Source organism: Tamandua tetradactyla, chromosome 13 (genome assembly GCF_023851605.1).
Source record: "Tamandua tetradactyla isolate mTamTet1 chromosome 13, mTamTet1.pri, whole genome shotgun sequence".
NCBI lineage: Eukaryota > Metazoa > Chordata > Mammalia > Pilosa > Myrmecophagidae > Tamandua > Tamandua tetradactyla.
Genome location: NC_135339.1, coordinates 77,353,897 through 77,377,937, shown reverse-complemented (window position 1 = coordinate 77,377,937; position 24,041 = coordinate 77,353,897). Strand labels below are relative to the sequence as shown.

The 24,041-nt window shown below is 34.6% G+C and overlaps 1 protein-coding gene across 5 annotated transcripts in view; it reads right to left on the bottom strand.

The window, feature by feature from the left end:
• Positions 1-24,041, bottom strand: part of ATRNL1 (attractin like 1) — a 931,221-nt gene that overhangs the window by 644,635 nt on the left and 262,545 nt on the right. For all 5 annotated transcript variants that reach the window (XR_013161757.1, XR_013161758.1, XM_077126124.1 and 2 more), the window contains exon 21: positions 15,714-15,766. Coding sequence is in view for 3 of the 5 variants with exons in the window: in XM_077126124.1 (XP_076982239.1) it covers positions 15,714-15,766 (53 nt within the window). In the remaining 2 variants the exon portion in view is untranslated. The remainder of the gene's footprint in view (positions 1-15,713; positions 15,767-24,041) is intronic.

Below are 24,041 nucleotides of genomic sequence, written 5' to 3'. Positions count from 1 at the left end.
ATGATTATTTAGATTTCTTTTTAAATATGCCTATAAATAAGCTAACTAAGACATCCATTTTCAGTGTTTAAGATTTTCATAGGTTAATTGTAAAAATATTTGTATCTTTCTATTTTCCAGAAATCAAGAAAATATTTGGTAATAGGTCATTACTATAGCAATGCAGATATTTGTAACAACTTTCTACTTGATATTTTGAGAACATTCACAGTTTTGACAGCTGATCAAATGGTATCTAAGTCATTGTTTAATACTTAGAAATTAAGAACCTTGCTATCTAAATTTGCAGATTTTTTTCCTTGTTTGTTGCATTAATTTTAATGCATTGTTATGCATTATGAAACTTACTGCACAAACACAGGCTTTAGAATGATTAAATGACTACATTATTTAAATATGCCTATGATTAAGCTAGCTAAGATATCCATTGTTGGTGGTTTTAATTTGTATTGTTTGTTTTCTTAAATAAAAAAAAATAAAGAAAAAAGAACAATCAAATAGAATCAAAGACTAACATAAAAATAAAATGACTTTCATATAAAATCCCCAAATATTCAGGAATGCAATCTTGGACTCTACTTTTGTTTGCTGATTTGCTGTTTGTGCTGGTTTGAAATGATGTAAGTACCCCCAGAAAAGCCATGTTTTAATCCTAGTCCCATTTTGTAAAGGCCACCATTTCTTCTAATCCCTATTCGGTATTGTATATGTGAGACTGCAATTAGATCCTCTCCCTGGAGATGTGATTTAATCAAGATTAGGTGACAACAAACTGGATTAGGTGACAACATGTCTCCACCCATTTGGGTGGGTCTTGATTAGTTTACTGGAATCCTATAAAAGAGGAAACATTTTGGAGAAAGCTGGAGATTCAGAGAGAGCAGAGCGGAACAACATACCAACGAGAAACAGTCCATCAGCCAGCAACCTTTGGAGATGAAGAAGGAAAATTTCTCCCAGGGAGCTTCATGAAACAGGAAGAAGCTAACAGATGATGCCATGTTCGCCATGTGCCCTTCCAGATGAGAGAGGAACTCTGTGTTTGCCATGTGCCTTCTCACTTGAGAGAGAAACCCTGGACTTCATCGGCCTTCTTGAACCAAGGTATCATTCCCTGGATGCCTTAGATTAGACATTTTTATAGACTTGTTTTAATTGGAACATTTTCTCAGCCTTGGAACTGTAAACTAGCATCTGATTAATTTCCCCTTTTTAAGAGCCATTCCATTTCTCGTATATTGCATTCTGGCAGCTAGCAAACTAGAACAGTGGTCTAGTCCTATAGCAATATCATGCTTTATTAGTTACGCAGTCACAGTATGTCTAGATATCTACCAAGGCAGGATTTCCTCAATACTCTTCCCTTTCATAATTTTTCTGAATATTCTAAATGTGTATAACTTAAAATGAACTTTAAAGTAATATTTTTCTAGTGCATGCCTTCAAAAAACCCAAATGAATGAAATTCTAATTGGAATAGCATAAAAATTTATACATCAATTTGGGGAAAAATGACACTTTCATACTCAAACATAAAATATAAGACTATACTTTTACATACTTTTATACTCAAACTACTTCCCATTTGAGAAAATAATACAATTTCCTAATTGTTTAGATTCTCTTTTTATTTCCTTCAACATGATTATTTTACTTTATTCAAATGAAAACAACTCCTTGGTTCAAAATATTGTGAATTTCTGTTGCTCTTATTTTATCATACATGGTTAAGTGTGTGGACTGTAGACTTGACTGCCTGGATTGAAATCTGGCTTTGTAATTTCCTAGCCATGTGATCTTATATAAATTAATTAAACTTTCTGTGCCTCTCTTTTCTCATATATAAATGGGGATAATAAGCAAACAATTATGAAATAAATGGCTGGAATTTTTCATCATTGTTCTAGATTCATTTGACAACCATTTTTTTCTCACAGCTATTTTTATTTTTCTCAATTGTGTTTATATAGTTCTTCACTTTGGACTATGTTAAAACATCAACTAGTTCTAAAATAAATACCTAAAAATACTAGGATGCAAGATTCTAGTATTTTAATTAAAACTGATGAGTCAAAGAACAAAGTTAAAAATGCCAACAATATGAATAATTAATTTTTCTCAAATAAGCCTTGATCCATCACATCTTCAACCTGTTAAATACAAGAATTTAGATTCTGTGTTCATAAAGTAATTTCTGCCCCTTCTGCAGATCAATCAGTCAGATTCCATTTAAATAATTATATGTATTCAGTGTTTTAAAAGTCATATAATATATTAACTAACAAAACATAGTATATTTAGTTTAAAACATCAAACTCACATTATTCAGTTTTATAACAAAAAATTAATTATCCCATATAAATATAAGGCTTCATTCAAGTTTTAATTGCTTTGTCATTTTGGGGTTTTTTGGTGCATGGTCTGAGTCATTTTTATTACATGCATTTTAAATAACTAAATTTAATTTGATCTATTTTTTGACGAATTAAGTTGCATATCATCTGTTTTTGAACTAATATTTATATTTGTTAGAACTATTTCTCATTTAGCAAAGAAAATAAAAAATCAAATTCAATAAATAATATGCTGTTAACAACGCATTTCAGCCCACAACATAAGAATATCAATGAAATAAATCAACAATAATTACAAAGCTTACAGCACTTTGAATGGATAAACATTTTATCTTATTAGCAATGTGAACGAAGGTAAGATGCGATGAGTTGCAGAGGTGAACACTGAAAATAAACAGTAATTTTTCAAGGAATAAAAGGTGAAATGAACCAAAATATGCTATCTACTTGGAAATAAACTGAAACACTACATACAGCAGTTTGGTTAATATTTTTTTTATGAAAGTAGATGAATGTTGAAGGTGACTTTCCTTACTCCAGTTCTACATTTTGAAATATATCGTCTATGTGACATTTTTGTCATTCAGTCTTTCTGTGTTTGAGGTTTTCTTTGTTATAATTGTTATTATAATTCAAAAGGAAGCATTTAAGAAAAGAATATACTATTTTGTCACAACTACTTTTTATAATATTTACCAAGAACAAATTAAAGAATTCAGTGTTTAAAAAAGTCAATCAAATTAGATGTCATTGCTAGAAAAAATAATTTTCTATATGAGGCATGATAGCTTTTTAATATGATCAGTTTTTTAGTTTAAACTGAAGTTTGAAGAACTACTAAAACTGTCTTTAGGGTACAACTGCTGGTGGATTACTTTCAATTAAGCTAATACCACATTGCACTCAATTACTTTAAATTAAGTTAAATTTCTATCTAATTTCTAAAATCCAGATAGTTTCCATTAACTTTAGTGCAAGAAGTACTGGCCTTTTCTCTTTTTAAACATGATTTCCTTCAAATGTTCTTAAGCCTTAAAGCTCTCATAACAAATGCAAGACTGCCATCTAGTGCTGCATAACTATTCCTTTAACATTTCTAAAAACGGAGCAGAGGTCCTATATGATCTACAGCTGCACAGTCCAATATGGTAGCCACTAGGCACGTGCGGCTGCTAGTTGAATTGTCAACAGTTTGAACTGAAATGTGCTATAAGTATAAAACACAAATTATATATCAAATATTTAAAATAAAAATGTAAGATACATCATTGATCTTTTTATTTTGATTACATGTTAAAATGAAAATATTTCGGATATATCAAGTTAAATACGGTATAGTATAAAAATTAATTTCATCTGTTTCATTTTACTTTTTTACCTTAGCTACTAGAAAATATAAAATTACATAGGGGCTCATATTCTATTTATATTGAAAGACTGAGCTAGTAGAAAATGCTTAAACATATATATGTTTTTGTATTTATTTAAAAATGGCATATAATTTATATAATGTGTCCATGATTCTAACTTGTTTCTCCTTCAGGACCCAATAAAAGTTAAAAACACAAGGAGAATCAAAAGGAATTTATAAATTTTTAAAAATTAGACCTAAAAATATGTTTCCATTAAATACAGGATGTCTGAAAGAAGAAAAATTGAAAACTATAGAAAAGCTACAGAATAAAGAGAGTTTAAAAGACGTGGGTAACAGGATAATGAGAACATCGGCATGGATAATGACTTCAAAAGGACTAGAACATATTAAGTATGTCTGAGCCGCCCATGAGCAAATTATGATACAAAAATAAAAACCTTATTCTCACCTTTGAAAGACAGTGAGCAAGCAATTCTTGATTATGAAAATTGCATTTATCATACCTTTCTTATACAAACTGTAGCACTGAGTAACCAAATGGCTGATGAGAAGAAATTTATTTTTACAGAAATATTCCAACAAAAAAATTAATAAGAAATTGACGTATCACATTTTGGCAACCCCTAATATGAATTACACCCAAAACACTGAGCACCACTGTCTGCTAAGAACATTAAAAGAGAGACCAAGCAGACATTATGCACCTCTTCTAGATGAACACAGACCCACTTATAAAATTGTGTTTCTCCAAATATCATATCGGAATCTGACTCAGTCTCTAGATCAAGGTTTATCATTACTGACATTTTAGGCTAGATAATCCATTGTAGAAGGATGGCCTGTGCACTGTGGGATGGTCAGTAGCATTCCTGACCATTACCTCTAAAATGCACACAGCATACACCTTAACCCCACTCCCAGCTGTGACACTGAAAATGTGTCCAGGCATTACCAAACGTCATAAAGAGGACACAAAATACCTTAATAAGATTTGGAAGTTTATATGCCACATTCTCAATGAAATTAGGAAAAAAATTAAAAGATGGTTCCTTACTAACACATATAAAAGAAGATAAAAGTAAACTCATAAACTCAGTAGAATATAATGTTTGTAAGTAAACCTTATTCCAATCACAGACACCAACACAAAAGCATGTAAGGAAATTACTAAAGAAAACAACAAATTAGAAATCAAAATCAGGGGAAAGAGTGAATAAAACCAAAAGCTAATGCCAGAAAAAAACATGATGAAAAATAAAACTACCAATAAAAAAACACCAAACCAAAGATTTCAGGTGAACTTAGCTAATTTTTAAAGCTCATATAAGATTTTTAAGCTATACCTGTTTTAAAGTAAGATAGTAATCTTCCAGAATTCATTTTTAAAAGCCATTACATACTATGAAGATAGAAAAGAAAAAACTAAAACTACAGGCAAAGGTCATTTATAAACAATATATAAAAAAGACAGCCCATATTCACTTACATTGAAAAAAATTCTAAATAAAATATAGACCAATAATATTTAGCACTGTCCCACATAAAAACATGCCATGACTTAGTTTTGTTTACTCTAGATGAAAAACTGTTCAACACTGGAAAAATCTATTAATGCGATTTAACACAATAAGGTAAAGGAAACACAGTCATCCATGATAAAATCTTATAGCATACTAAGATAGGTTGGTTTTCACTTACTGTGACAAGGAAACCATTCCAGAAATTATAGCAAACATTCCTGAAATTTAGCATTGAAATAGATATCCCAACCATCCCAACAAAGAGAGAAAAAGATTGGCAAGGAAGGAATAAAATTGTTCTTATTTGCAGGTAATATAATTAACTGCATTTAAAAATACAAGAATATCAATAAATAATTAAAATTAATAACATAAATTGGCAAAAAGCTTAATATACTAAAAAAATTTCATATTTATATATCAAACATATCTAGTTGGAAAATGTAATCTGTCAGACATACAATTTTAAATTGCTATGAAAATACTAGGAAATCAGATATATTTTATATACCTAACAAAACATGTTCAAGACTTGTGAGAAAAAAATTATAAAACATTATTGAGGGGGTGCAGTGGCAGAATTGTCGCCTGCTATGTGGGAGATTTGGGTTCGATTCCCAGTCAATACACTTCCCAAAAAACAAACAAGTGAAACAAACAAAGAAAGCTTCAACAAACGATGTTGCAATAACAGGATACTCACATGAAAAAAGAATGACATGTGACCATGCCAAGCAGCATACAAAAAAAAAAAAAAAAAAACACATTATTGAGAACTGCTGTTGCTAGCCTATATGGAATAACAAGAGCCAAATTCACTTATCAACCTGAAACAATCAAAAGTATAAGGTACTAGAAATGATGATTTTGAAGACATTAGATATTAGGCATCAGAAAAAATTAATCCAGGAGAGAGAGAAAACAAATGAGATGAACTACAATTGCCCCAGGCAACTGGCATGAGATAGTTTCTAGGCCATGAATCAAAGAGAGGGAATGTAGACTGGACATGGCAGATTCCTTGAGTTGAGTGGATAGAACTGGGACCCCAGAGAGAAACAGCAATTAGAGTTCCCAAGGCTAGCCAGAGAAAAGAACACCAGAGTTACCCATCAATCATTCAGTTGATTATTAATCAGTGCAAGGGAGGAAATTATGCAAAATTGGAGATAGAACCATTGGAAAAGTTGAAAAGTAACAGAACTTGGCATTCATACAGGGTCAAGAATAGTGCCTGTTCCCAAGAGCCAATTTGGAAAAAGTCATGATTCACAGGACATTGGGTAGAGTATACAGAATGGTCTTGCCTCAATAGTAAAGAATGATTAGTCCTAAAACAAACACTGCTCTGGACCTCTTAATAAATCTTAAAAGCAGGAAGATCCAAAAGAACAAAACTGTTTCCAAGTAACTGCACCCCAGAACAAAAGTAAATCATTGCCCAACATACCATCAAAGATACAAGACATGTAAAAAAACAGGTATTCTAGTTTGCTAGCTGCCAGAATGCAATATACCAGAAAAGGAATGGCTTTTAAAAAGGGGAATTAAATAAGTTGTTAGTTTACAGTTCTAAGGCCGAGAAAATGTCCCAATTAAAACAAGTCTATAGAAATGTCCAATCTAAAGTATCCAGGGAAAGACACCTTGGTTCAAGAAGGCCGATGAAGTTCAGGGTTTCTTTCTCAAGTTAAAGGGCACATGGGGAACACATTCAGAGTTTCTCTCTCATGTGGAAAGGCACATGGTGAACACAGTCACAGTTCCTCTCTCATCTGGAAGGGCATATGGCGAACACTGCATCATCTGCTAGCTTCTTCTCCTGGCTTCCTGTTTCATGAAGCTCCCTGGGAGGCATTTTCCTTCTTCATCTCCAAAGGTCACTGGCTGGTAGACTCTGCTTCTCATGGCTATGTCATTCTGCTCTGCTCTCTCTGAATCTCTATCATTCTCCAAAATGTTTCTTTTATATGACTTCAGAAACTAATCAAGACCCACACAAATGGGTGGAGACATGTCATCACCTGATCCAGCTTAACAACCACTCTTGATCAAATCACATCTCCAAGGAGATGATCTGATTACAGTCTCAGACATACAATACTGAATAGGGACTGGAAAAAACAGCTGCCTTTACAAAATGGGATTAGGAGTAAAACATGGCTTCTCTAGGGTGCATTCATCATTTCAAACTAGCACAACAGGAAAATACAACTAATTATGAGGAGATAAAACAATCAAAACTAACCCAAAACTGATATGTTAGAATTAACAGAGAAGAACACTAAAACAGTAACATAACTGAATCCAGTTATGTGTGGATGTTATATGTGTTATATGTTATATGTGTTCAAAAAGTTAACTAGAGTCTCCATGGAAAAGCTAGAGAAAGGACAGGAGGGCAACTGAGGCATCAATTCAAGAGTGCAGCTGACCTGGGAGAGCCTTCTGCAACACTTGAGGCAGCCCTGCTTGCAGAGGTCGAGGAACTGAGAGGCAGAAAGCTGGAGCCTGGTGTGGAGGCATGGAGCTGCGGCGCTCACAGGAGTGCATGGATGGGAACACGGGACCAGGAAGTAAGCTAGGATGCATTCTTTGGATGTGCAACCCTCACGAGCTCAGGACCATGACCACACTACACACCTGAACCCCCTCACCCGCTCTGTTCTCCGCACTCCAGGTGCCCCCACCCCACCAGCCCCCAGTGCACATACCTGCCCCACACTCCCACCCCAAGTGCAGCCCAACCCACCTCTCCTGCACCCCTCCCAAGCACTACCTCCCCCTCCCTGTTCCCCACAGGCTGTTGCCAGCACATAAAGGCTATGGGCACTAACCTCCATATTTAGGCTACCCCTGCCCGCTCCCAATACTGTAGCACAGCCTCAGCCCATGAGCTCAGTGCCTCCCTTTATGGCACTCCCAGGCCCATGCATGCACACAGGTCCCAGCCAGGTCATTCAGCTCTGGGAACCTCACTTAACAGCAATCATAGAACTGCACATGCACAAAGCCCTCAACATCACTTCACTTCCCAGCTCTGAGGAAGTGCCGACCTGCGCGGTCACATCTGCCCCCAATCCATGAAGGTGTAACACTGATCTGCTGCCACAGCTCTACGCATGTGCACAAAAGGCCCCATGCCTTAGACCAGCACACACCAGGGTTATGCCCCCCAAACTGGTGTACCCACACAGCTATATCCTCTCTTGCTGCTGGGCACCCACGTTCACAAGCATCAGCATAATATCCCCAACCTGCACCCACACCTGCCCTGAAACAATTCACCATACTGAGTGCTCCACCCTGTGCCCTGCTCTCTGCTGTACAACCATCCTGCAAACACAAAACCTTAGACTACTGAAAGAAATCAACTCCCAAAGTAAATCAATCAAGATACTCACATGAGACAAAGACAGCAGAATATCATTAAGCACATCACATGCAGACAGATATAGCCCTGCTGAGTGACCAAATCAAAACACCAGAGGAGACACAGACATTGGAACAACTAATCAAAGATGTTCACACAACTCTACCTAATAAAATAAGCGGGATAGCAAATGACATAAAGGAGATAAGGAATACAGTACAAGAGCACAAAGAGAAATTTAAAAGAATAAATAGAAAAACAGCAGAAAATCACAGAGATTAAAAAGACTCTGTTGACCAAATAAAAAACATACTAGAGGCACACAATACCAGATTGAAGAGAGAGAAGAAAGAATAAGTGATATAGAGCACAGGATAATTGACTTTGAAGACTCAAAATGGCAAATGGCAAAAAAGATGGAAAAAATTGAATGGGAATTCAATTTTCTGAGTTTTGAATGGGAATGAATTTCCAATTCAAAATTGAATGGGAAATGATAGACAAAACAAAGTGTACAAATATAAGAATCATTGGTGTCCCAGGAAAAGAGAGGAGGAAAGGACTAGGAAGTGCACTTGAAGATTCAATGGGGGAAAACTCTCTAACCTTCATAAAGGACATAAATATACAAGTCAAAGAAGCCCAAAGAACTCCAAACAGAATCAATTCAAATAGGCCTTCCCAAAGGCATATATTAATCAGTCTGTCAAATGTTGAACAGAAGCAGAAAATCCTGAAAGCAGTGAGAGAAAAACAATCTACTACTTACAAAGAAAATCAAATAAGACTGAGTTCAGACAACTCAACTATCATCCTGAAGGCGAGAAGGCAATGGTATGATACATTCAAGATCCTGAAAGAGAAAAATTTCCAGCCAAGAATTCTGTACCCAGCGAAACTGTCCTTCAAAACTGAGGGAGAGATTAAAGTTTTCACAAAGAAGTCCTAAAAGAATCTGTCAGTAAGAGACCAGCCCTACAAGAAATTCAAAAAGGAGTTCTGCTGGCTGAAAAAAAAAAAGACAGGAGAGGGAGGTCTGAAGGAGAGCACAGAATGGAAGAGTACCACTAAGGGCAATTTAAATAATACAAAGAGAAAGAGGGAAAAGAACATATAGATCTGACAAATAATATAAAAAAGATAAAATGGTGGGATCAAGAAATGCCTTTTCAGTAATAACTTTGAATGTTAACAGACTAAACGTACCAATTAAAAGATACAGATTGGCAGAATGGATTAAGAAACATAATCCAGCTATATGCTGTTTACAAGAGACTGATCTTAGACACAAGGATACAAATAGATTGAAAGTGAAATGACAGGAAAAGATTTTGCACGCAAGTTGTAACCAAAAGAAAGCAGGAGTAGCTATACTAATATCGGACAAAATAGACCTTAAATCTAAAGAGATCATAAGAGAGGCAGCCAAAACAAGAGAAAATATATGGAAATCACTGTATCTAAAAAGAAATCATACAACTCAACAACAAAAGAACAAACAATCCAATTATAAAATGGGCTAAAGATATGAATAGGCATTTTTCTGAAGAGCAAATACAAATGGCTCAAAAGCACATGAAGAGATGCTGATTTTCACTGACTATAAGGGAAATACAGATCAAGACTACAATGAGATACCACCTCACACCTATAGGAATGGCTATGATTAAACAAACAGGAAACTATAAATGTTGGAGAGGATATGGTGAAACTGGGACACTTATGCCCTGCTAGTCGGAATGTAAAATGGTGCAGCCTCTATGGAAGACTGTTTGGTGGTTCCTTAGGAAATTAAATATCGAGTTACCCTATGTCCCAGCAATAGCACTATTTGGTATATACCCAGAAGAGATGAAAGCAACGAAACAGACATTTTCACACCGATGTTCACAGCAGCATCATTCACAATCGCCAAAAGATGGAAACAAAGCAAAGCCCATCAATAGATGAGTGGATCAACAAAATGTGGTATTTACATACAATGGAGTATTATGCAGCGGTAAGACAAAATGATGAGCCCTGGGGATATAAGGCTGAGAGAAATTAGCCAGACACAAAAGGACAGATACTGCATGATTCCACTTTTTATGACCAGCATAAAGGTACAATCAGAGGCTTATAATACAGAATATAGGGGACTTAGAGATACACAGAAGCTAGAGATGGGTGAACCATTAGCTAATGAGATTGAACTCCAATGTTAGGGAATAGATAGGAGAGAAGGTGATTCTCTAGTGGGTCTAGAAGTAATAATACCATATTGAAGACGATTAACACTGAAAGGGGTTGCACAGACCTACGTGTCCCACTGACTCATACTAGTAATAAGAATGAGTTCTCATAAGAATTACTTCAAAGATATGATTCTTGTATAAAGAGTGTTTAGTCCACAATACAGGGGGAAAACTGTTGTTGCATGCTGTGAGCTATGTTCAAAAGGAAACCATCAGCACTACCACAGCAAGTGCAGAGGTAAACAATGGGGTGAGGGACAAGAAGTAAGAGAAGGTTTAGATTTTGTATTTAGCAAGGGTGTGTTTATTGGTTTTCTGTCTATTGAGAACAATGAAATTATTTATAATTGAAGATGTTGATGGAATGTGGACTTTGGGCCCTGTACATGATGCCTGATGAATGCAGGCAGCTGAAGGATGCACTGACAGAGAAATAGTTTGGCAAACAATGGTGTATCCTTATGAACACAGGTTATGCTGCTACAAAAAGGAACAATGTTGTGAGACATGAAACAATGTGAATGAACATGTGGGACATTTGGTGAAACAAAATAAGCCAGAAACAAAAAAACAACAATGGTATGGTCACCTTTAGAAAATCTTATAAGAAAACAGGGGCCCAGAATGTAAGATTTTATAGCAGACACATTAAGTCTGGATTGGTGATTATTATTTCTGGATTTTGAGAGGCTGCTTTATATATATATATAAAACCTGATTTTAGAGAGAAGAATGAAGCCGAACAGGTTGGGGTTAAAGTAATTCAGAACACAGGGGTGGGTAAGAAAGACAGTGCCTATATTTTAGAATGCATATACGCTTTGAGACCAATGGAAGAAAGGTTTATTTGATCTGGAACTGAAATTTTCTGTAATGCATAATCTAATTCAACCTATCTGTATAGCTCATTTGAACAACTGAAACACAGGAAGCACAGAATAAGAAAGAGGTCCTTTAATCCTGTATAGATTATTGTAAGGCCTGGAAACATCTTAGAGTATATTAAAATAATCAACAAGTATTGGCAAAGTCCCCTGAGGGAGGGGAGAAAGAATATGGAACTATTAAATGTTACCATCAGGGAATCCCCTGATACTGTGTCAAACTTTAGGGACACACAAATCAATAGGCTATGCCCTCCATCCTGAGGCTTACTCTTGTGAAGCTTAGGTAGGTAGCGGAGAAGCTTAGACTACCTATAGGCATGCCTAAGAGTTATTTCTGGAGGACCTCTGTTGTTGCTTAGATGTGGCCTCAGTCTCTCTAAGCCCAACGTGAAATCACTGCCCTCCTCTCTACATGGGACATGACATCCAGGGGTGAAAGTCTCCCTGCCAACATGGGAGAGGACTCCCAGGGATGAATCCAGACCTGGCACAGTGGGATCAACAATTACATCCTGACCAAAAGAGGGAAAAGAAGTGTAATTCATAAAGTATCAGTGACAGAGAGAGTTCAAATAGAGTCAAGAGGCTACTCTGGAGGTTGCTCTTATGCAAGCTTCAGGTTGACCTTGGTACCTATCATAACCTGTCAACCCCCAACCAGGACCATTCCAGTCAATCTTAAAGAATACCTAGGCAATATATAAGATTTCACAAGGGTTCCAGGCACTAGAGTAACTTGCCAGATACCTCCAACCTCCAGATGAGTCCCTAGTCCAAATAAATCCTGAAACCTAGCCCAGCCTCTCCAGAACATCAGATAGTTTCATCTCCCTACCCCATATTAGTGACAGACCCTTCCAATATCAAAAATTTAGAATTGCCGTAGCCCAAATAACCTCAAAGAGAGGAAAGGAAAGATTAAAGGTGATGGTGGAATTATAGATAGAAGATAGGATTTAACAAATGAATATGAATGCTGAATCATTAAATTGATATCGCTTTTAGTCTCTAGTATTTTAGAGCAGCTAGAAGTAAAAACTTAAAGTTGTGAAATTGTAACCCATGTCAAACTCTGAAATATGTTCTACAACTAATTATAGCGCTGTGCTTTGAAATTTTTAGCTTTTTTGTATATATTTGTTATTGTTCACAACAAAAGAAGGAAAAATAGTCAATTGTGATGATAAAAAAGTATCTAAGCCCTTTAACCTCCTATATTCTGGAGCAGTTAGAAGGAAAAATATGATAGGCTCATACGGTAGTCCATGGCAAACTCTGGGATCTATCCTGTAACTACTTTTTGAAGAGTGTTTTGAAAACTATTGCTTTTTTATTTCCTTGCTTTGCATATATGCTACACAGTAAAAAAAAAATTTTTTTAATATAAAAAGATTTCACAAAGGTTCCATGCACTAGAGTAACTTTTCAGAAACCTACAATCTCCAGATGGGTCCCTGGTCCAGATAAGTCCTGAATTCTTTCAAACTCATTCCATGAGGCCAGCATTATCATGAAATCAAAACCAGACAAAAACATTACAGTACAACAAAAAGAAGAAAATTAAAGACCATTATATATCATGGAAATAGATGAAAGATACACAACAAAATTTTAGCAAATCTAATCTAACAATATATAAAAGGAACAGTGAACTATTACTAAATGGAATTTATTGGAGGAATGCAAAATTGGTTTAACAGTCAAAAATCAATTACTGCAATTGACAGATATTTATAATTTATTTTGCAATTAACAAAATAAAATATAAATATCTTTTGATCATCTCAATTTATGCAAAAGTACTTGACATAAATAAGTACCCATTCCAGATAAAGAAAAGTTTCTGCAAAGTAATAATAATAGGAAATTTTCTCAACATAATAAAGGTAGGTAGGAAAAACCCCACACAATACATAATGGTGAAAGATTGAATGCTTTCCCTCTAAGAAAAGGAAAAAGACAAGAATTTACATAAGCACCATGTCTATTCAACATGGCATTGTAGATACTAGTCAATACAAAAAGAAAGAAAAAGCATACAGAAAGGAAAGAAAGAAATCAAACTGAGATTATTTGTAAATTACATTATTCTCTATGTAGAAATTTTAAAAGAATTAACTAAAAAGTACTAGAAGGAATAAGTAAGACTAACAAGGATGCAGAATACAAAATCAATATAAAAACCAATTGCAGGATGGGCCACGGTGGCTCAGCAGGCAGAGTTCTTGCCTGCCATACCAGAGACCTGGGTTCGATTACCGGTGCCTGCCCATGTAAAAAAAAAAAAAAAGAAAGAAAAAAAAAAACAAAACTGTAGCTGAATATGCTAAAAACAATCAGAAATGAAATATAAAAGATTTCTTTTTAAAAAGCACCAGAAATATAAAATATGTAGGAATTAATTTAACAAATATTGTGAAAGTCCTAAACAATGAAAACTAGTAATATATTGCTGAGAAAAATTAAAGAAAATGTAAGAAAAAAATGAAAAGATATACAGTGTTCATGAGTCTTGCTATAGTTAAGAGGTTAATTTCCCTCAAATCTACAAATTCAATCCCCATCCACATACTAGCAGGGGTTTTTGTGAAAACTGACAAACGGATTTTAAATTTATATGGAAATGTAAAGGAATTAGAATAACCAAAATAATTTTGAAAAAGAACAAAGTGGAGGAAAAATAATACGTAATTTTGAGATTTATCATAGAGCTACAGTAATTATGGCAATGCTTTATTGACAAAAAAATAAACAAACAGATTAATGGAACCAAACGGAGAGTGCAGAAATAAGCCCAGACATATATAGACCACTGACTTTTCACAAAGATACAAATACAATTCAAAGTCTTTTAACTCATTTTGCTAGACCATTTGGATACCCATATGCATAAAAATAACTTTGCTCCATACTTCACAGCACATTCAAATACTGATCCAAAAATGTACCATATACTTAAACATGAGACCTAAAATCATAAAATAAAATTTTATAAATAAAATAAAGGGTAAAATCTTCATGACCATTGGGTCTGGCTTAGATTTCTAATATATGATACTAAAATCATGATCCATAATGATTCATCATATGTAAAAGTCCTGCTCTTCAGAAAAAACTTGTCAATAGAATGAAAAGACAAGCCACACACTAGAAGAAAATATTTGTATGTCATGTGTATTATAAAGGATTTATATCCAAAATATTTAAAATACCCTAAAAACTCAATAATAAGAAAACAAACAATCCAATAAAAGAAATGGACAATGGCCTTCAACAGAAACGTCAAAAAATAAGATATACAGTTGGCAAATAATTATATAAAAAGATGTCCAACACTATTAGGCACTAGAGAAATGTAAATTGAAATGACAATGAGATATCATTATGCACCTATCAGAATGCTAAAATAAAAAGGACTAATCAAATGGAGAATTGAGAAGATCTGGAGGAACTGAAACTCTCATATACTTCTCGTGGGAATGTAAAATTGTACCAACAGTTTAGCTGTTTCTTAAAAAGTTAAATATACCTAACATGTGCTTACTACCCAATGAAAGCACTCATTTATAAAAATCAAAGCAGCTTTTTACCAGTGGCCAAAATTGTCTCTGCAACAAATCTATGATTTACAAAATTGCATTTGTTTAACAATTAATCGTAATGAAAAAGATTACATTTAAATACAGCTGAATTTACTCAAGTTCTATATGTCTCCATGTCAAAATAAGCTATATCACCATTTTACTTTTCAAATAGAAAATATTCACCAAATACAAGTAAGCAAATATAACTAAAAATGGACAATGCCTTAGGTAGCTATATAGAGAGTATTCTACTATAAGATTTAAAAAATGGAAATTGTAGCATTAAAGGCAATATCAGTTATTCAACGTGAATTTTATTACATCTGTAACAATCATCTGAAACTAATCATATAAATGACTTCTATGAAAAATATTCAAATACTTACAATAACATGTTCCTCTAAGTGGATTACCAACATAGCGATTTTCAGAGTCACATCTGTAGAAATAAAGAACCAGATATACTATTATTGAAATTCAGAAGCCCCATATTCTTGAAGCAAAAATGTATTTAAACTCTACATTAAGACATCTTTAAAACTATATTATTAAATGAAAATTTTAAATAGCAAAGTTTCAAAGGAATTAATTGTAAAAAGCCCCTCTATGAGCATAACTGAAAAAAAGCAATAAAAGGAAGAAAATAAGCATATAAAGGACAAATAATAAAAGATGTGAAAAAGCAGATGGGATAGGATTATGAGGATGGGGATATGTAATCTTTCATAATTATATGAAGAGAAATTGAAAGTACGGATAAGATTTAGAGACATTTTAGGTAGGGGAAGAAAATTGAGGGTGTTCATAAATCCAAATCATTTTCTTACTTGCGATATTCTTTGAATTTAATATACTTTTGCTACTTTCCATACCAATGGATCTATATAAAAGAGACTTTCTTAATTGCATGATAAAGAAAAGTTTTCACTAAGTTGACCAATCTAAACAAAATAGAATGATACAAGCCAAATTCAGGCACTCAAACTATGGGTTAGCAATAGCAATGGTAGGAAATCATATGTATTTTCAAAATTACTGAAGTTCACATTTTTCAATCCATTTCCAGAATTAAGTTAAAATTACAATTAGTATTTAATAGAGATATAAGCTTGGTTTTGCATAATGCTACTTCTTGGAAACCCCTTCAAAATAAATTATTATAAAATACATATAGCAGGCTAACTCACGATCATCTCAATACCCCAAACAGAATAGATCAAAATAGACATACTCCAAGAATTTACTAATCAGATTAGCAAATGTCAAAGACAAAGAGAGAATTTTGATAGCAGCAAGAGAAAAGCAATCTGTAACGTACAAGGCCAGCAAAATAAGACTATGTGTGGATTTCTCAGCAGAAACCATGGAAGCAAGAGGGCAGTGATATGAAATATTTAAGGTTCTAAAAGAGAAAAACTGCCAAGCAAGAATTCTATCCCCAACAAAATTGTCGCTCAAAAATGAGGGGGAGGGTGCATGGGTGGGTCAGTGGTAGAATGTTTACCCTCCATGTGGGAGACCTGGGTTTGATTCTCAGAGGATACCCCCTCCACCACCACCCCCAAAAAAAGAAATGAGGGGGCGATTAAAATATTTTAAGACAAACATCACTGAGAGAATTTGTTACTAAGAGATCAGCTGTACAATAAATACTAAAGGGAGCACTACAAGCACATCAGAAAAGGCAGGAGAGGAGCCTGGAAAAGTGTAGAACTGAAGACTATCAGTAAATGTAAAAAGTTAAAAAAAAATTAGAAATGACATATAAAATCAAAAAGACAAAATGGTGGAAGAAAATACTGACTTTAGAGTAATAACATTATATGTTAATAGATTAAACTCCTCAATTGAAAGACATAGACTGGCAGAATGGATTAAAAACAGGACCCATCTATACGCACCCTAAAGAGGCTCATTTTAGACACAAGGACAACATAGGTTGCAAGTGAAAAGTTGGGAAAAGATATTCCATGCAAACAACAATCAGAAAAGAATAGGATTTCAAATGTAAAACAATTAAGAGACAAAGAAGGATACTATGTATTAAAAGGAACAATTCAACAAGAAGACATAACAATCACAAATATTTATCCACCAAGCCACAGTGTTCCAAAATATATGAGGCAAACACAACACTGAAGGGAGAAGTAAACACCTCTACCATAACAGTTGAAGACTTCAATTCCCTGCTCTCATCAGTGGATAGAATAATTAGGCAGAGGATCAATACAGAAATAGAGATTTTGAATAATACAATAAATGAACTAAGTTTAACAGCTATTTACAGAACATTACACCTCATAACAGCATGATACACATTTTTCTCAAGTGCTCATAGATCATACTTGTCCTGTAATAGGCAAGTCTCAATAAATTTAAAAAGATTGAAATTATACAAAATACTTTCTCAGATCATAATGCAATGAAGATGGAATGCAATAACAGGCAGAGGGACAAAAAAATTCACAAATATATGGAGGCTAAACAATACACTCTTATACAACCAGTGAGTCAAGGAAGAAATTACAAAAGAAATCAGTAAATATCTCAAAGCAAGTGAAAATAAAGACAGACCATATTAGAATTAATCAGATGCAGAAAAGGGAGGACTGAGAGGGAAATTTACTGCCTTAAATGCCTTTATTAAAGAAGAAAGAGGAAAAATAATGGAATTAACTGTTTACTTGGAATTATTAGAGAAAGAACAGCAAACGAACTCCAAAGCAAACAGAAAAATGAAACTGATACCATAGAAAAATCAGGAAAATCAACAAAACCAGAAGTTGGTTCTTTGAGAAAATCAATAAAATCGATAGACCCTTAGGTGGGTTGACCAAAAAAAGAGGGAGTAGATGCAAATAAATAAAATCAGAAATGGAAGAGGAGACATAACCACTGACCCCACAGAAATAAAGGAGGTAATAAGAGGACACTATGAGCAACTATATGTTAAAAAACCAGATAATGTAAATGAAATGGAACAGCTCCCAGAGAAGCATGAACAATCCACAGACTCAAGAAGAATTAGATGACATCTACAAACCAAACATAGATAGAGACTGAATCAATCATCAAGAAGAAAAATACTGGAGAAGATGTGGAGAAAGGACACACTTATTGAGCTGGTTTGAAAGGATTATGTGCCCTAGAAAATCCATGTTTTGATCCTGATCCAATCTTGCGGAAGCAACCATTTCTTTCAAGCCCTATTTAATAATGTAGGTTGAATCTTTTGATTAGATTATCTCCATGGAGCCGTGACTCACCCAACTTTGGGTATTAACCTTAGATTAAAGGGAGACATGACTCTACCCATTCCAGGCGGGTCTTTATTAGTTTACTAGAATCCTTTAAAACAGGAAGCATTTTGGAGAGAGTGACAAAGCCATGAGAAAGTCATAAGAACCACAAGAGCCCATACTTCCAGAGACCTTTGAAGATGAAGAAGGAAAACAACCCGGGAGGACCTTTATGAAACAAGAAGCCTGGAGAGAAAGCTAGCAGATGTCACCATTTTACCATGTACCTTTCCAGTTGAGAGAGAAACTCTGAACTTCATCGGCCTGTCTTGAGTGAAGGTAACCTCTTGTTGGTGACTTAATTTGGACATTTTTATAAGCTTGCTTTAATTGGGACATTTTCATGGTCTTGGAACTGTAAATTTTCAACTTAATAAATTCCCCTTCATAAAAGCCATTTCATTTCTGGTATATTGCATTCCAGCAGCTAGCAAACTAGAATACTTATCCACTGTTGGTGAAAAAGTAAAATGGTACACTGTTCTGGAAGGGAATTTGGTGGTTCCTCAGGAAGCTAAATATAGAATTGGCATATGATCTAGCTGATATATAATGGGTATATATACCCATTACTAGGTATATATATTCAGAGGAACTGAAGACAAGGACAAAAATGACCATTTGCACACTGATGTTTATTGCAGCATTATATATGGCTGCCAAGAGATGGAAACAGCCCAAATGTTCATCACCAGAGGAGTGGCTAAATAAGCTGTAATATATACACACAATGGGATATTACACAGTTGTAAGACAGAATAAAGTCATGAAGCATATAACAACATGGATAAAGCTTGAGGACATTATGCTGAAATAGAAACAAAAGGACAAATACTGTATGGTCTCATTAATATGATTTAATATTAAGGAGTTAACTTTGTATGTTGACATTAAGAACACAGATTATCAGAAGATAGAAATATGGTAGAGATTAGGCATTTGGTGCTGAAAGAATACTGATTGTGTAATAGGACTGATTCAAAATGTTCAAAAATGTACAACACAATACTTTCTGATTGTAACACACTAATAAAGTACATCGAATGAAGCTGAAAGTGACTATGATTGAGGGAGAAGCACTGGGGACACATATAAAACCAGAAGGAAAGATAAAGAGGATAAGGACTGAGACAGTGTAACTCGGGAATACTGAGAGTGAACAATACTGGTGATTAAATGTACAAATAAAAAAACATTTTTGCATGAGGAAGAATAAATGAATGTTAATGTTGCAAGGTGTTGAAAATGAATGGTATACGGAAAAAGTACAATCAATGCAAACTAGAGTCTATAGTCAACAATAACATTGTAATTTGCTTCCATTAAATGTAACAAAAGAATTATACCAAAACTAAATGTCAGGAGTATGGATTCTATGCAGAAGAAAAGGAAATGTCTTCATTTAGATTATGGTGGCCAAGGCATGTCTGTTTACTTAGGTTGGACTGTACGATGTGCGAATGATTGTTTAAAAATGAACAGAGAGAAACAAGTGCAGAGACAGAGATGTACCTATTCACTGTTGGTACAGAAACTGAGAGGTGAAGCCCTTTTGAGGGCAGTGTGGTGTTTCCACAGAAGACTAGATGCAGAGTTGCCATATGATGCTGCAACCCTGTTGCTCAGTATATACCTGGAGGAACTGAATGCAGGGACATGAATGGACATTTGCACACTGGTGTTTATGGCAGCAGTGTTCTTGATTCACAAAGGATCGAGGTGGCCTAGAGATATAAGGAACTGAGGAATAGAAGGTGGAACTATGGCCTACACAAACAACAGACTACTGAGTGGCCACAAGAAGGAATGAAGTTGTGAGGCATGCAACTAGGTGAATGAACCTCAAAGACTATAAGTTGTATGAAATGTCAGAAACAAAAAGCCAAACATTATCATGCCTCACTCACATGGACTAACTATAATATAAAAACATGGTGAACTGAATTCCAGAACATGGGTTATCAGTTTGGGGCCTACTGTAAAGGGCCCTAGACTACTGTAAGCTCTGTTACAGTAGTCACATATATTCAGGAGTTGTAACTGTTATTTCTAAATTCTGAGACACTGAGCTGTTTTTATATAACCTGGTCATTTCCAGAAACTTTGGCTATTTATGTAACACCTGAGACTCAGAGTTAGAGCTCTGAAGCTATAAATGTCAGCATTACCCTACACAGGAACTGTTTAAAAAGCTGAAAGGGGGATCAGACTTCTACCAGAGACATGAATGAAGCTGATGTGGATAGGACTGGGGTAAATCAGAATATAGGAGAAAGGATGATATCATCCATATTTTAAAACTTCAACTTCTCTAAGACCAAAGTGATGTTTATTTCATGCAAAATTTATATTTTGAGTAGCACATTTCCTAATTTAACTTGTATGGTCAGTTTAGTTGAATACTATAAGTACATGGACTCTTAAATAGGGTGTGAGATCTTGGTGGTTTGTCCATGTTAGGGTGATGCCCCAATAAATCTCAGAGTAATTTGGGCAGTGAATAAAGAAGTATTTGCAAAGTTCCCTTGAGGGACTGAGGAAAAAGGAGGAAATACTCAACCTCCACATTTGGAAAATTTCTGATAATCTCACAAGCATTGGGACAAACAAATCAGTAGGCTGAGCCCTAATCCTGGGGCGTACCCTTATGAAATTTTTCCTACAAAGAATAGGCTAAGCCTACTTAAAATTATGCCTGTCACCCCCAGAGATCCTCTTTAGTTGCTAAGATGTGGCCTTTTTCTCTAAGCCAACTCAGAAGGTGAACTCACTGCCTTCCACCTTAAGTGGGACATGGCTCCCAGAGTTGTAAATATCCCTGGCAACATGGGACAGAACTACTGGTATTCTTTGGATTTATCACAGGATTGAGAAAGCCCTCTTATCTCAAAAGCAGTAAGAGAGAAATGAGACAAAATAAAGTTTCAGTGATGGAGAAATTTCAAACAGAGGCAAGAGGTTATCCTGGAGGTAAATCTTTTGCATTATACAGATATCCCTTTTTAGTTAATGGTGTATTGGGCTGGCTAGAGGGAAATACCTGAAACTGCTGAGCTGTGTTCCAGGAGCCTTGATTCTTGAACACAATTACATAATGATTTACCCTTTTTTTTTTTTGCATGGGCAGGCACAGGGGATTGAACCCAGGTCTCCAGCATGGCAGGCGAAAACCTGCCTGCTGAGCCACCGTGGCCCACCCATAATGATTGAGCTTTTACAATATGACTGTATGATTGTGAAAAACTTGTGCCTGATGCTCCTCCTATCCAGGGTTTGGACAGATGAGTAAAAAAATATGGATAAAAATAAATAAATAAGAGTGGGGATTAGGGGTAAAATAAATTGGGTAGATTGAAATACTACTGGTCAATAAGAAGAAAGGGTAAGGAGTATGGGATATATGTGTTTTTCTTTTTTTCTTTTTTTATATCTTTTTCTGGTGTGATGCAAGTGTTCTAAAAATGATCATGCTGATAAATACACAGCTATGTGATGATATTGTGAGTCATTGATTGTACACCATGTATGGACTGTATGTGTGTGATGATTGTCAATAAAAATATTTTTTTAAAGTAAATTTTAAAAAGATAAAAAACAATATTGGCAAAATTGGCAAAAGGCAAGAACAGTCAATTCACAAAAATTGGTGTAACCTTTATAAACATAGGAAAAGACATACAACTTCAACCATAATAAAGAAAATGTAAATTGAATCTATATCAAGATACAATTTCTCACCCATAAGTTTGGCAAAACTGCAAAAAGATGGTAATATACTTCGTTTGCGAGACTTTGAGCAAACCAACAACTTAAATGTTAACTAAAAATGTAACCTCACAGCATTTCTGTATCTAATCAAACAGATAATTATCAGCTATTCCCACTAACCAGCTAAGAAAATTGATGGTACAAACATGCAATGGAGTTTCATCATTTTATAAAAAAATAAAACCATGCTGAAGATTTTTACGTATGGATATTTATTGATAATGAAGATATTATTTAAAAACAATGAACTTGGTTGCCTACTAGAAGGTAAAGGAGGAAATAAGAGTAATCCCTCTGAGTATCCTTTTTGAATAGTTTCAACTTTCAGGAAAGCATGTTAATATTCAACAAATTCAGAAATTATTATATTAAACCAATAAAATAGGAAAAGAAAAAAAACCTAAACCAGAAATCAAACTGAAAGAAATGAACTAATTTAATTTCAAATGAATTCCATAGGAAAGAAGGGAAAGGAGAGGAGAAAGGAGGGTGGGAAAGTAAGGGGAGAGGAAAGGAGGAGCAGGGAGGGAAGAAGGACTCTTCCAAGTAATTTAGGAACATAGTACTCAATTACATATTCTCAATCCTGGGTAGGATGGTTGGAAGAAGAAGAATTAAAATCAAATCCTATTTGATTCCTGGTCAAATGCACATCCCCCAAAACAAACAAACAAGCAAAACAGGCATACAAAAATTCAACAAATGGTGCTGTAATAACAGGATACTCACATGGAAAAATAATGAAATGTGACCCCACCATATAGCATACAAAAGAAAAATCAAATCCTAAAATATTTTTAATAGGTTTCCTTATTGTAGTGCTATAGGGAACACAATTCTGAAACTATTTTAGGTGTATTATCAAAGTTGGCAAATAACTATAGATGTTGTTGTTAGAAGCCAATGTTTTTACTGTGGAAAAAGGGACAAGCAAATGTGGAAGTGGAAAAGCTTTAAATAACCTTGTGGGGGAGGAAATGAAATTGGAAGTTTTGAGGTGAAGTAAAGCTATCTACAACATTCATATGTACGTGTATGTGCAAGCATACGTGCCCAAACCTAAAAATGAATATACTGCATGTATTGCATTATTATTTTCTAGCTCTGTTCACTGAAAGGGCTACTAAGTGAAGGCACCTCAGTAGCAAAGAGCATACCTTTGCCACATAATAAAATAAAATCATGGGAATGATATCCCATTACTTTTGCCTTTTTTTCTGCGTTAGAAGCAAGCCACGGGTCCTGCCCACATTCAAGGGAAGATGATTATACAAGAGTGTAAATGCCAGAAACTAAAGATCACTGGGAGTCACCTTAGGGTTATCTACCATAAAATCTTATACATAAGTGTAAGACAGTTTGAAGATTTAAAAAAAAACAGTAGATATAGTAATTTTTATAGAGGTGAATATTGTACTACATAAATCACATTAATATTTCTGAAATATGTTAAATAATATTCTTAAAATTAAAAACCCTTCCATATAAAAATTAAATGCAAACATTAAATGCCTCCAGAAGTCTTCTATATGGCTTAACTAAAAATGTAACTTCACAGTATTTCTGTACCTAATCAAAGAGATAATAATAATTTATTCCCACTAACCAAACAGCTGGAGTCTTTTCAAAAACATATTTAGACTAAAA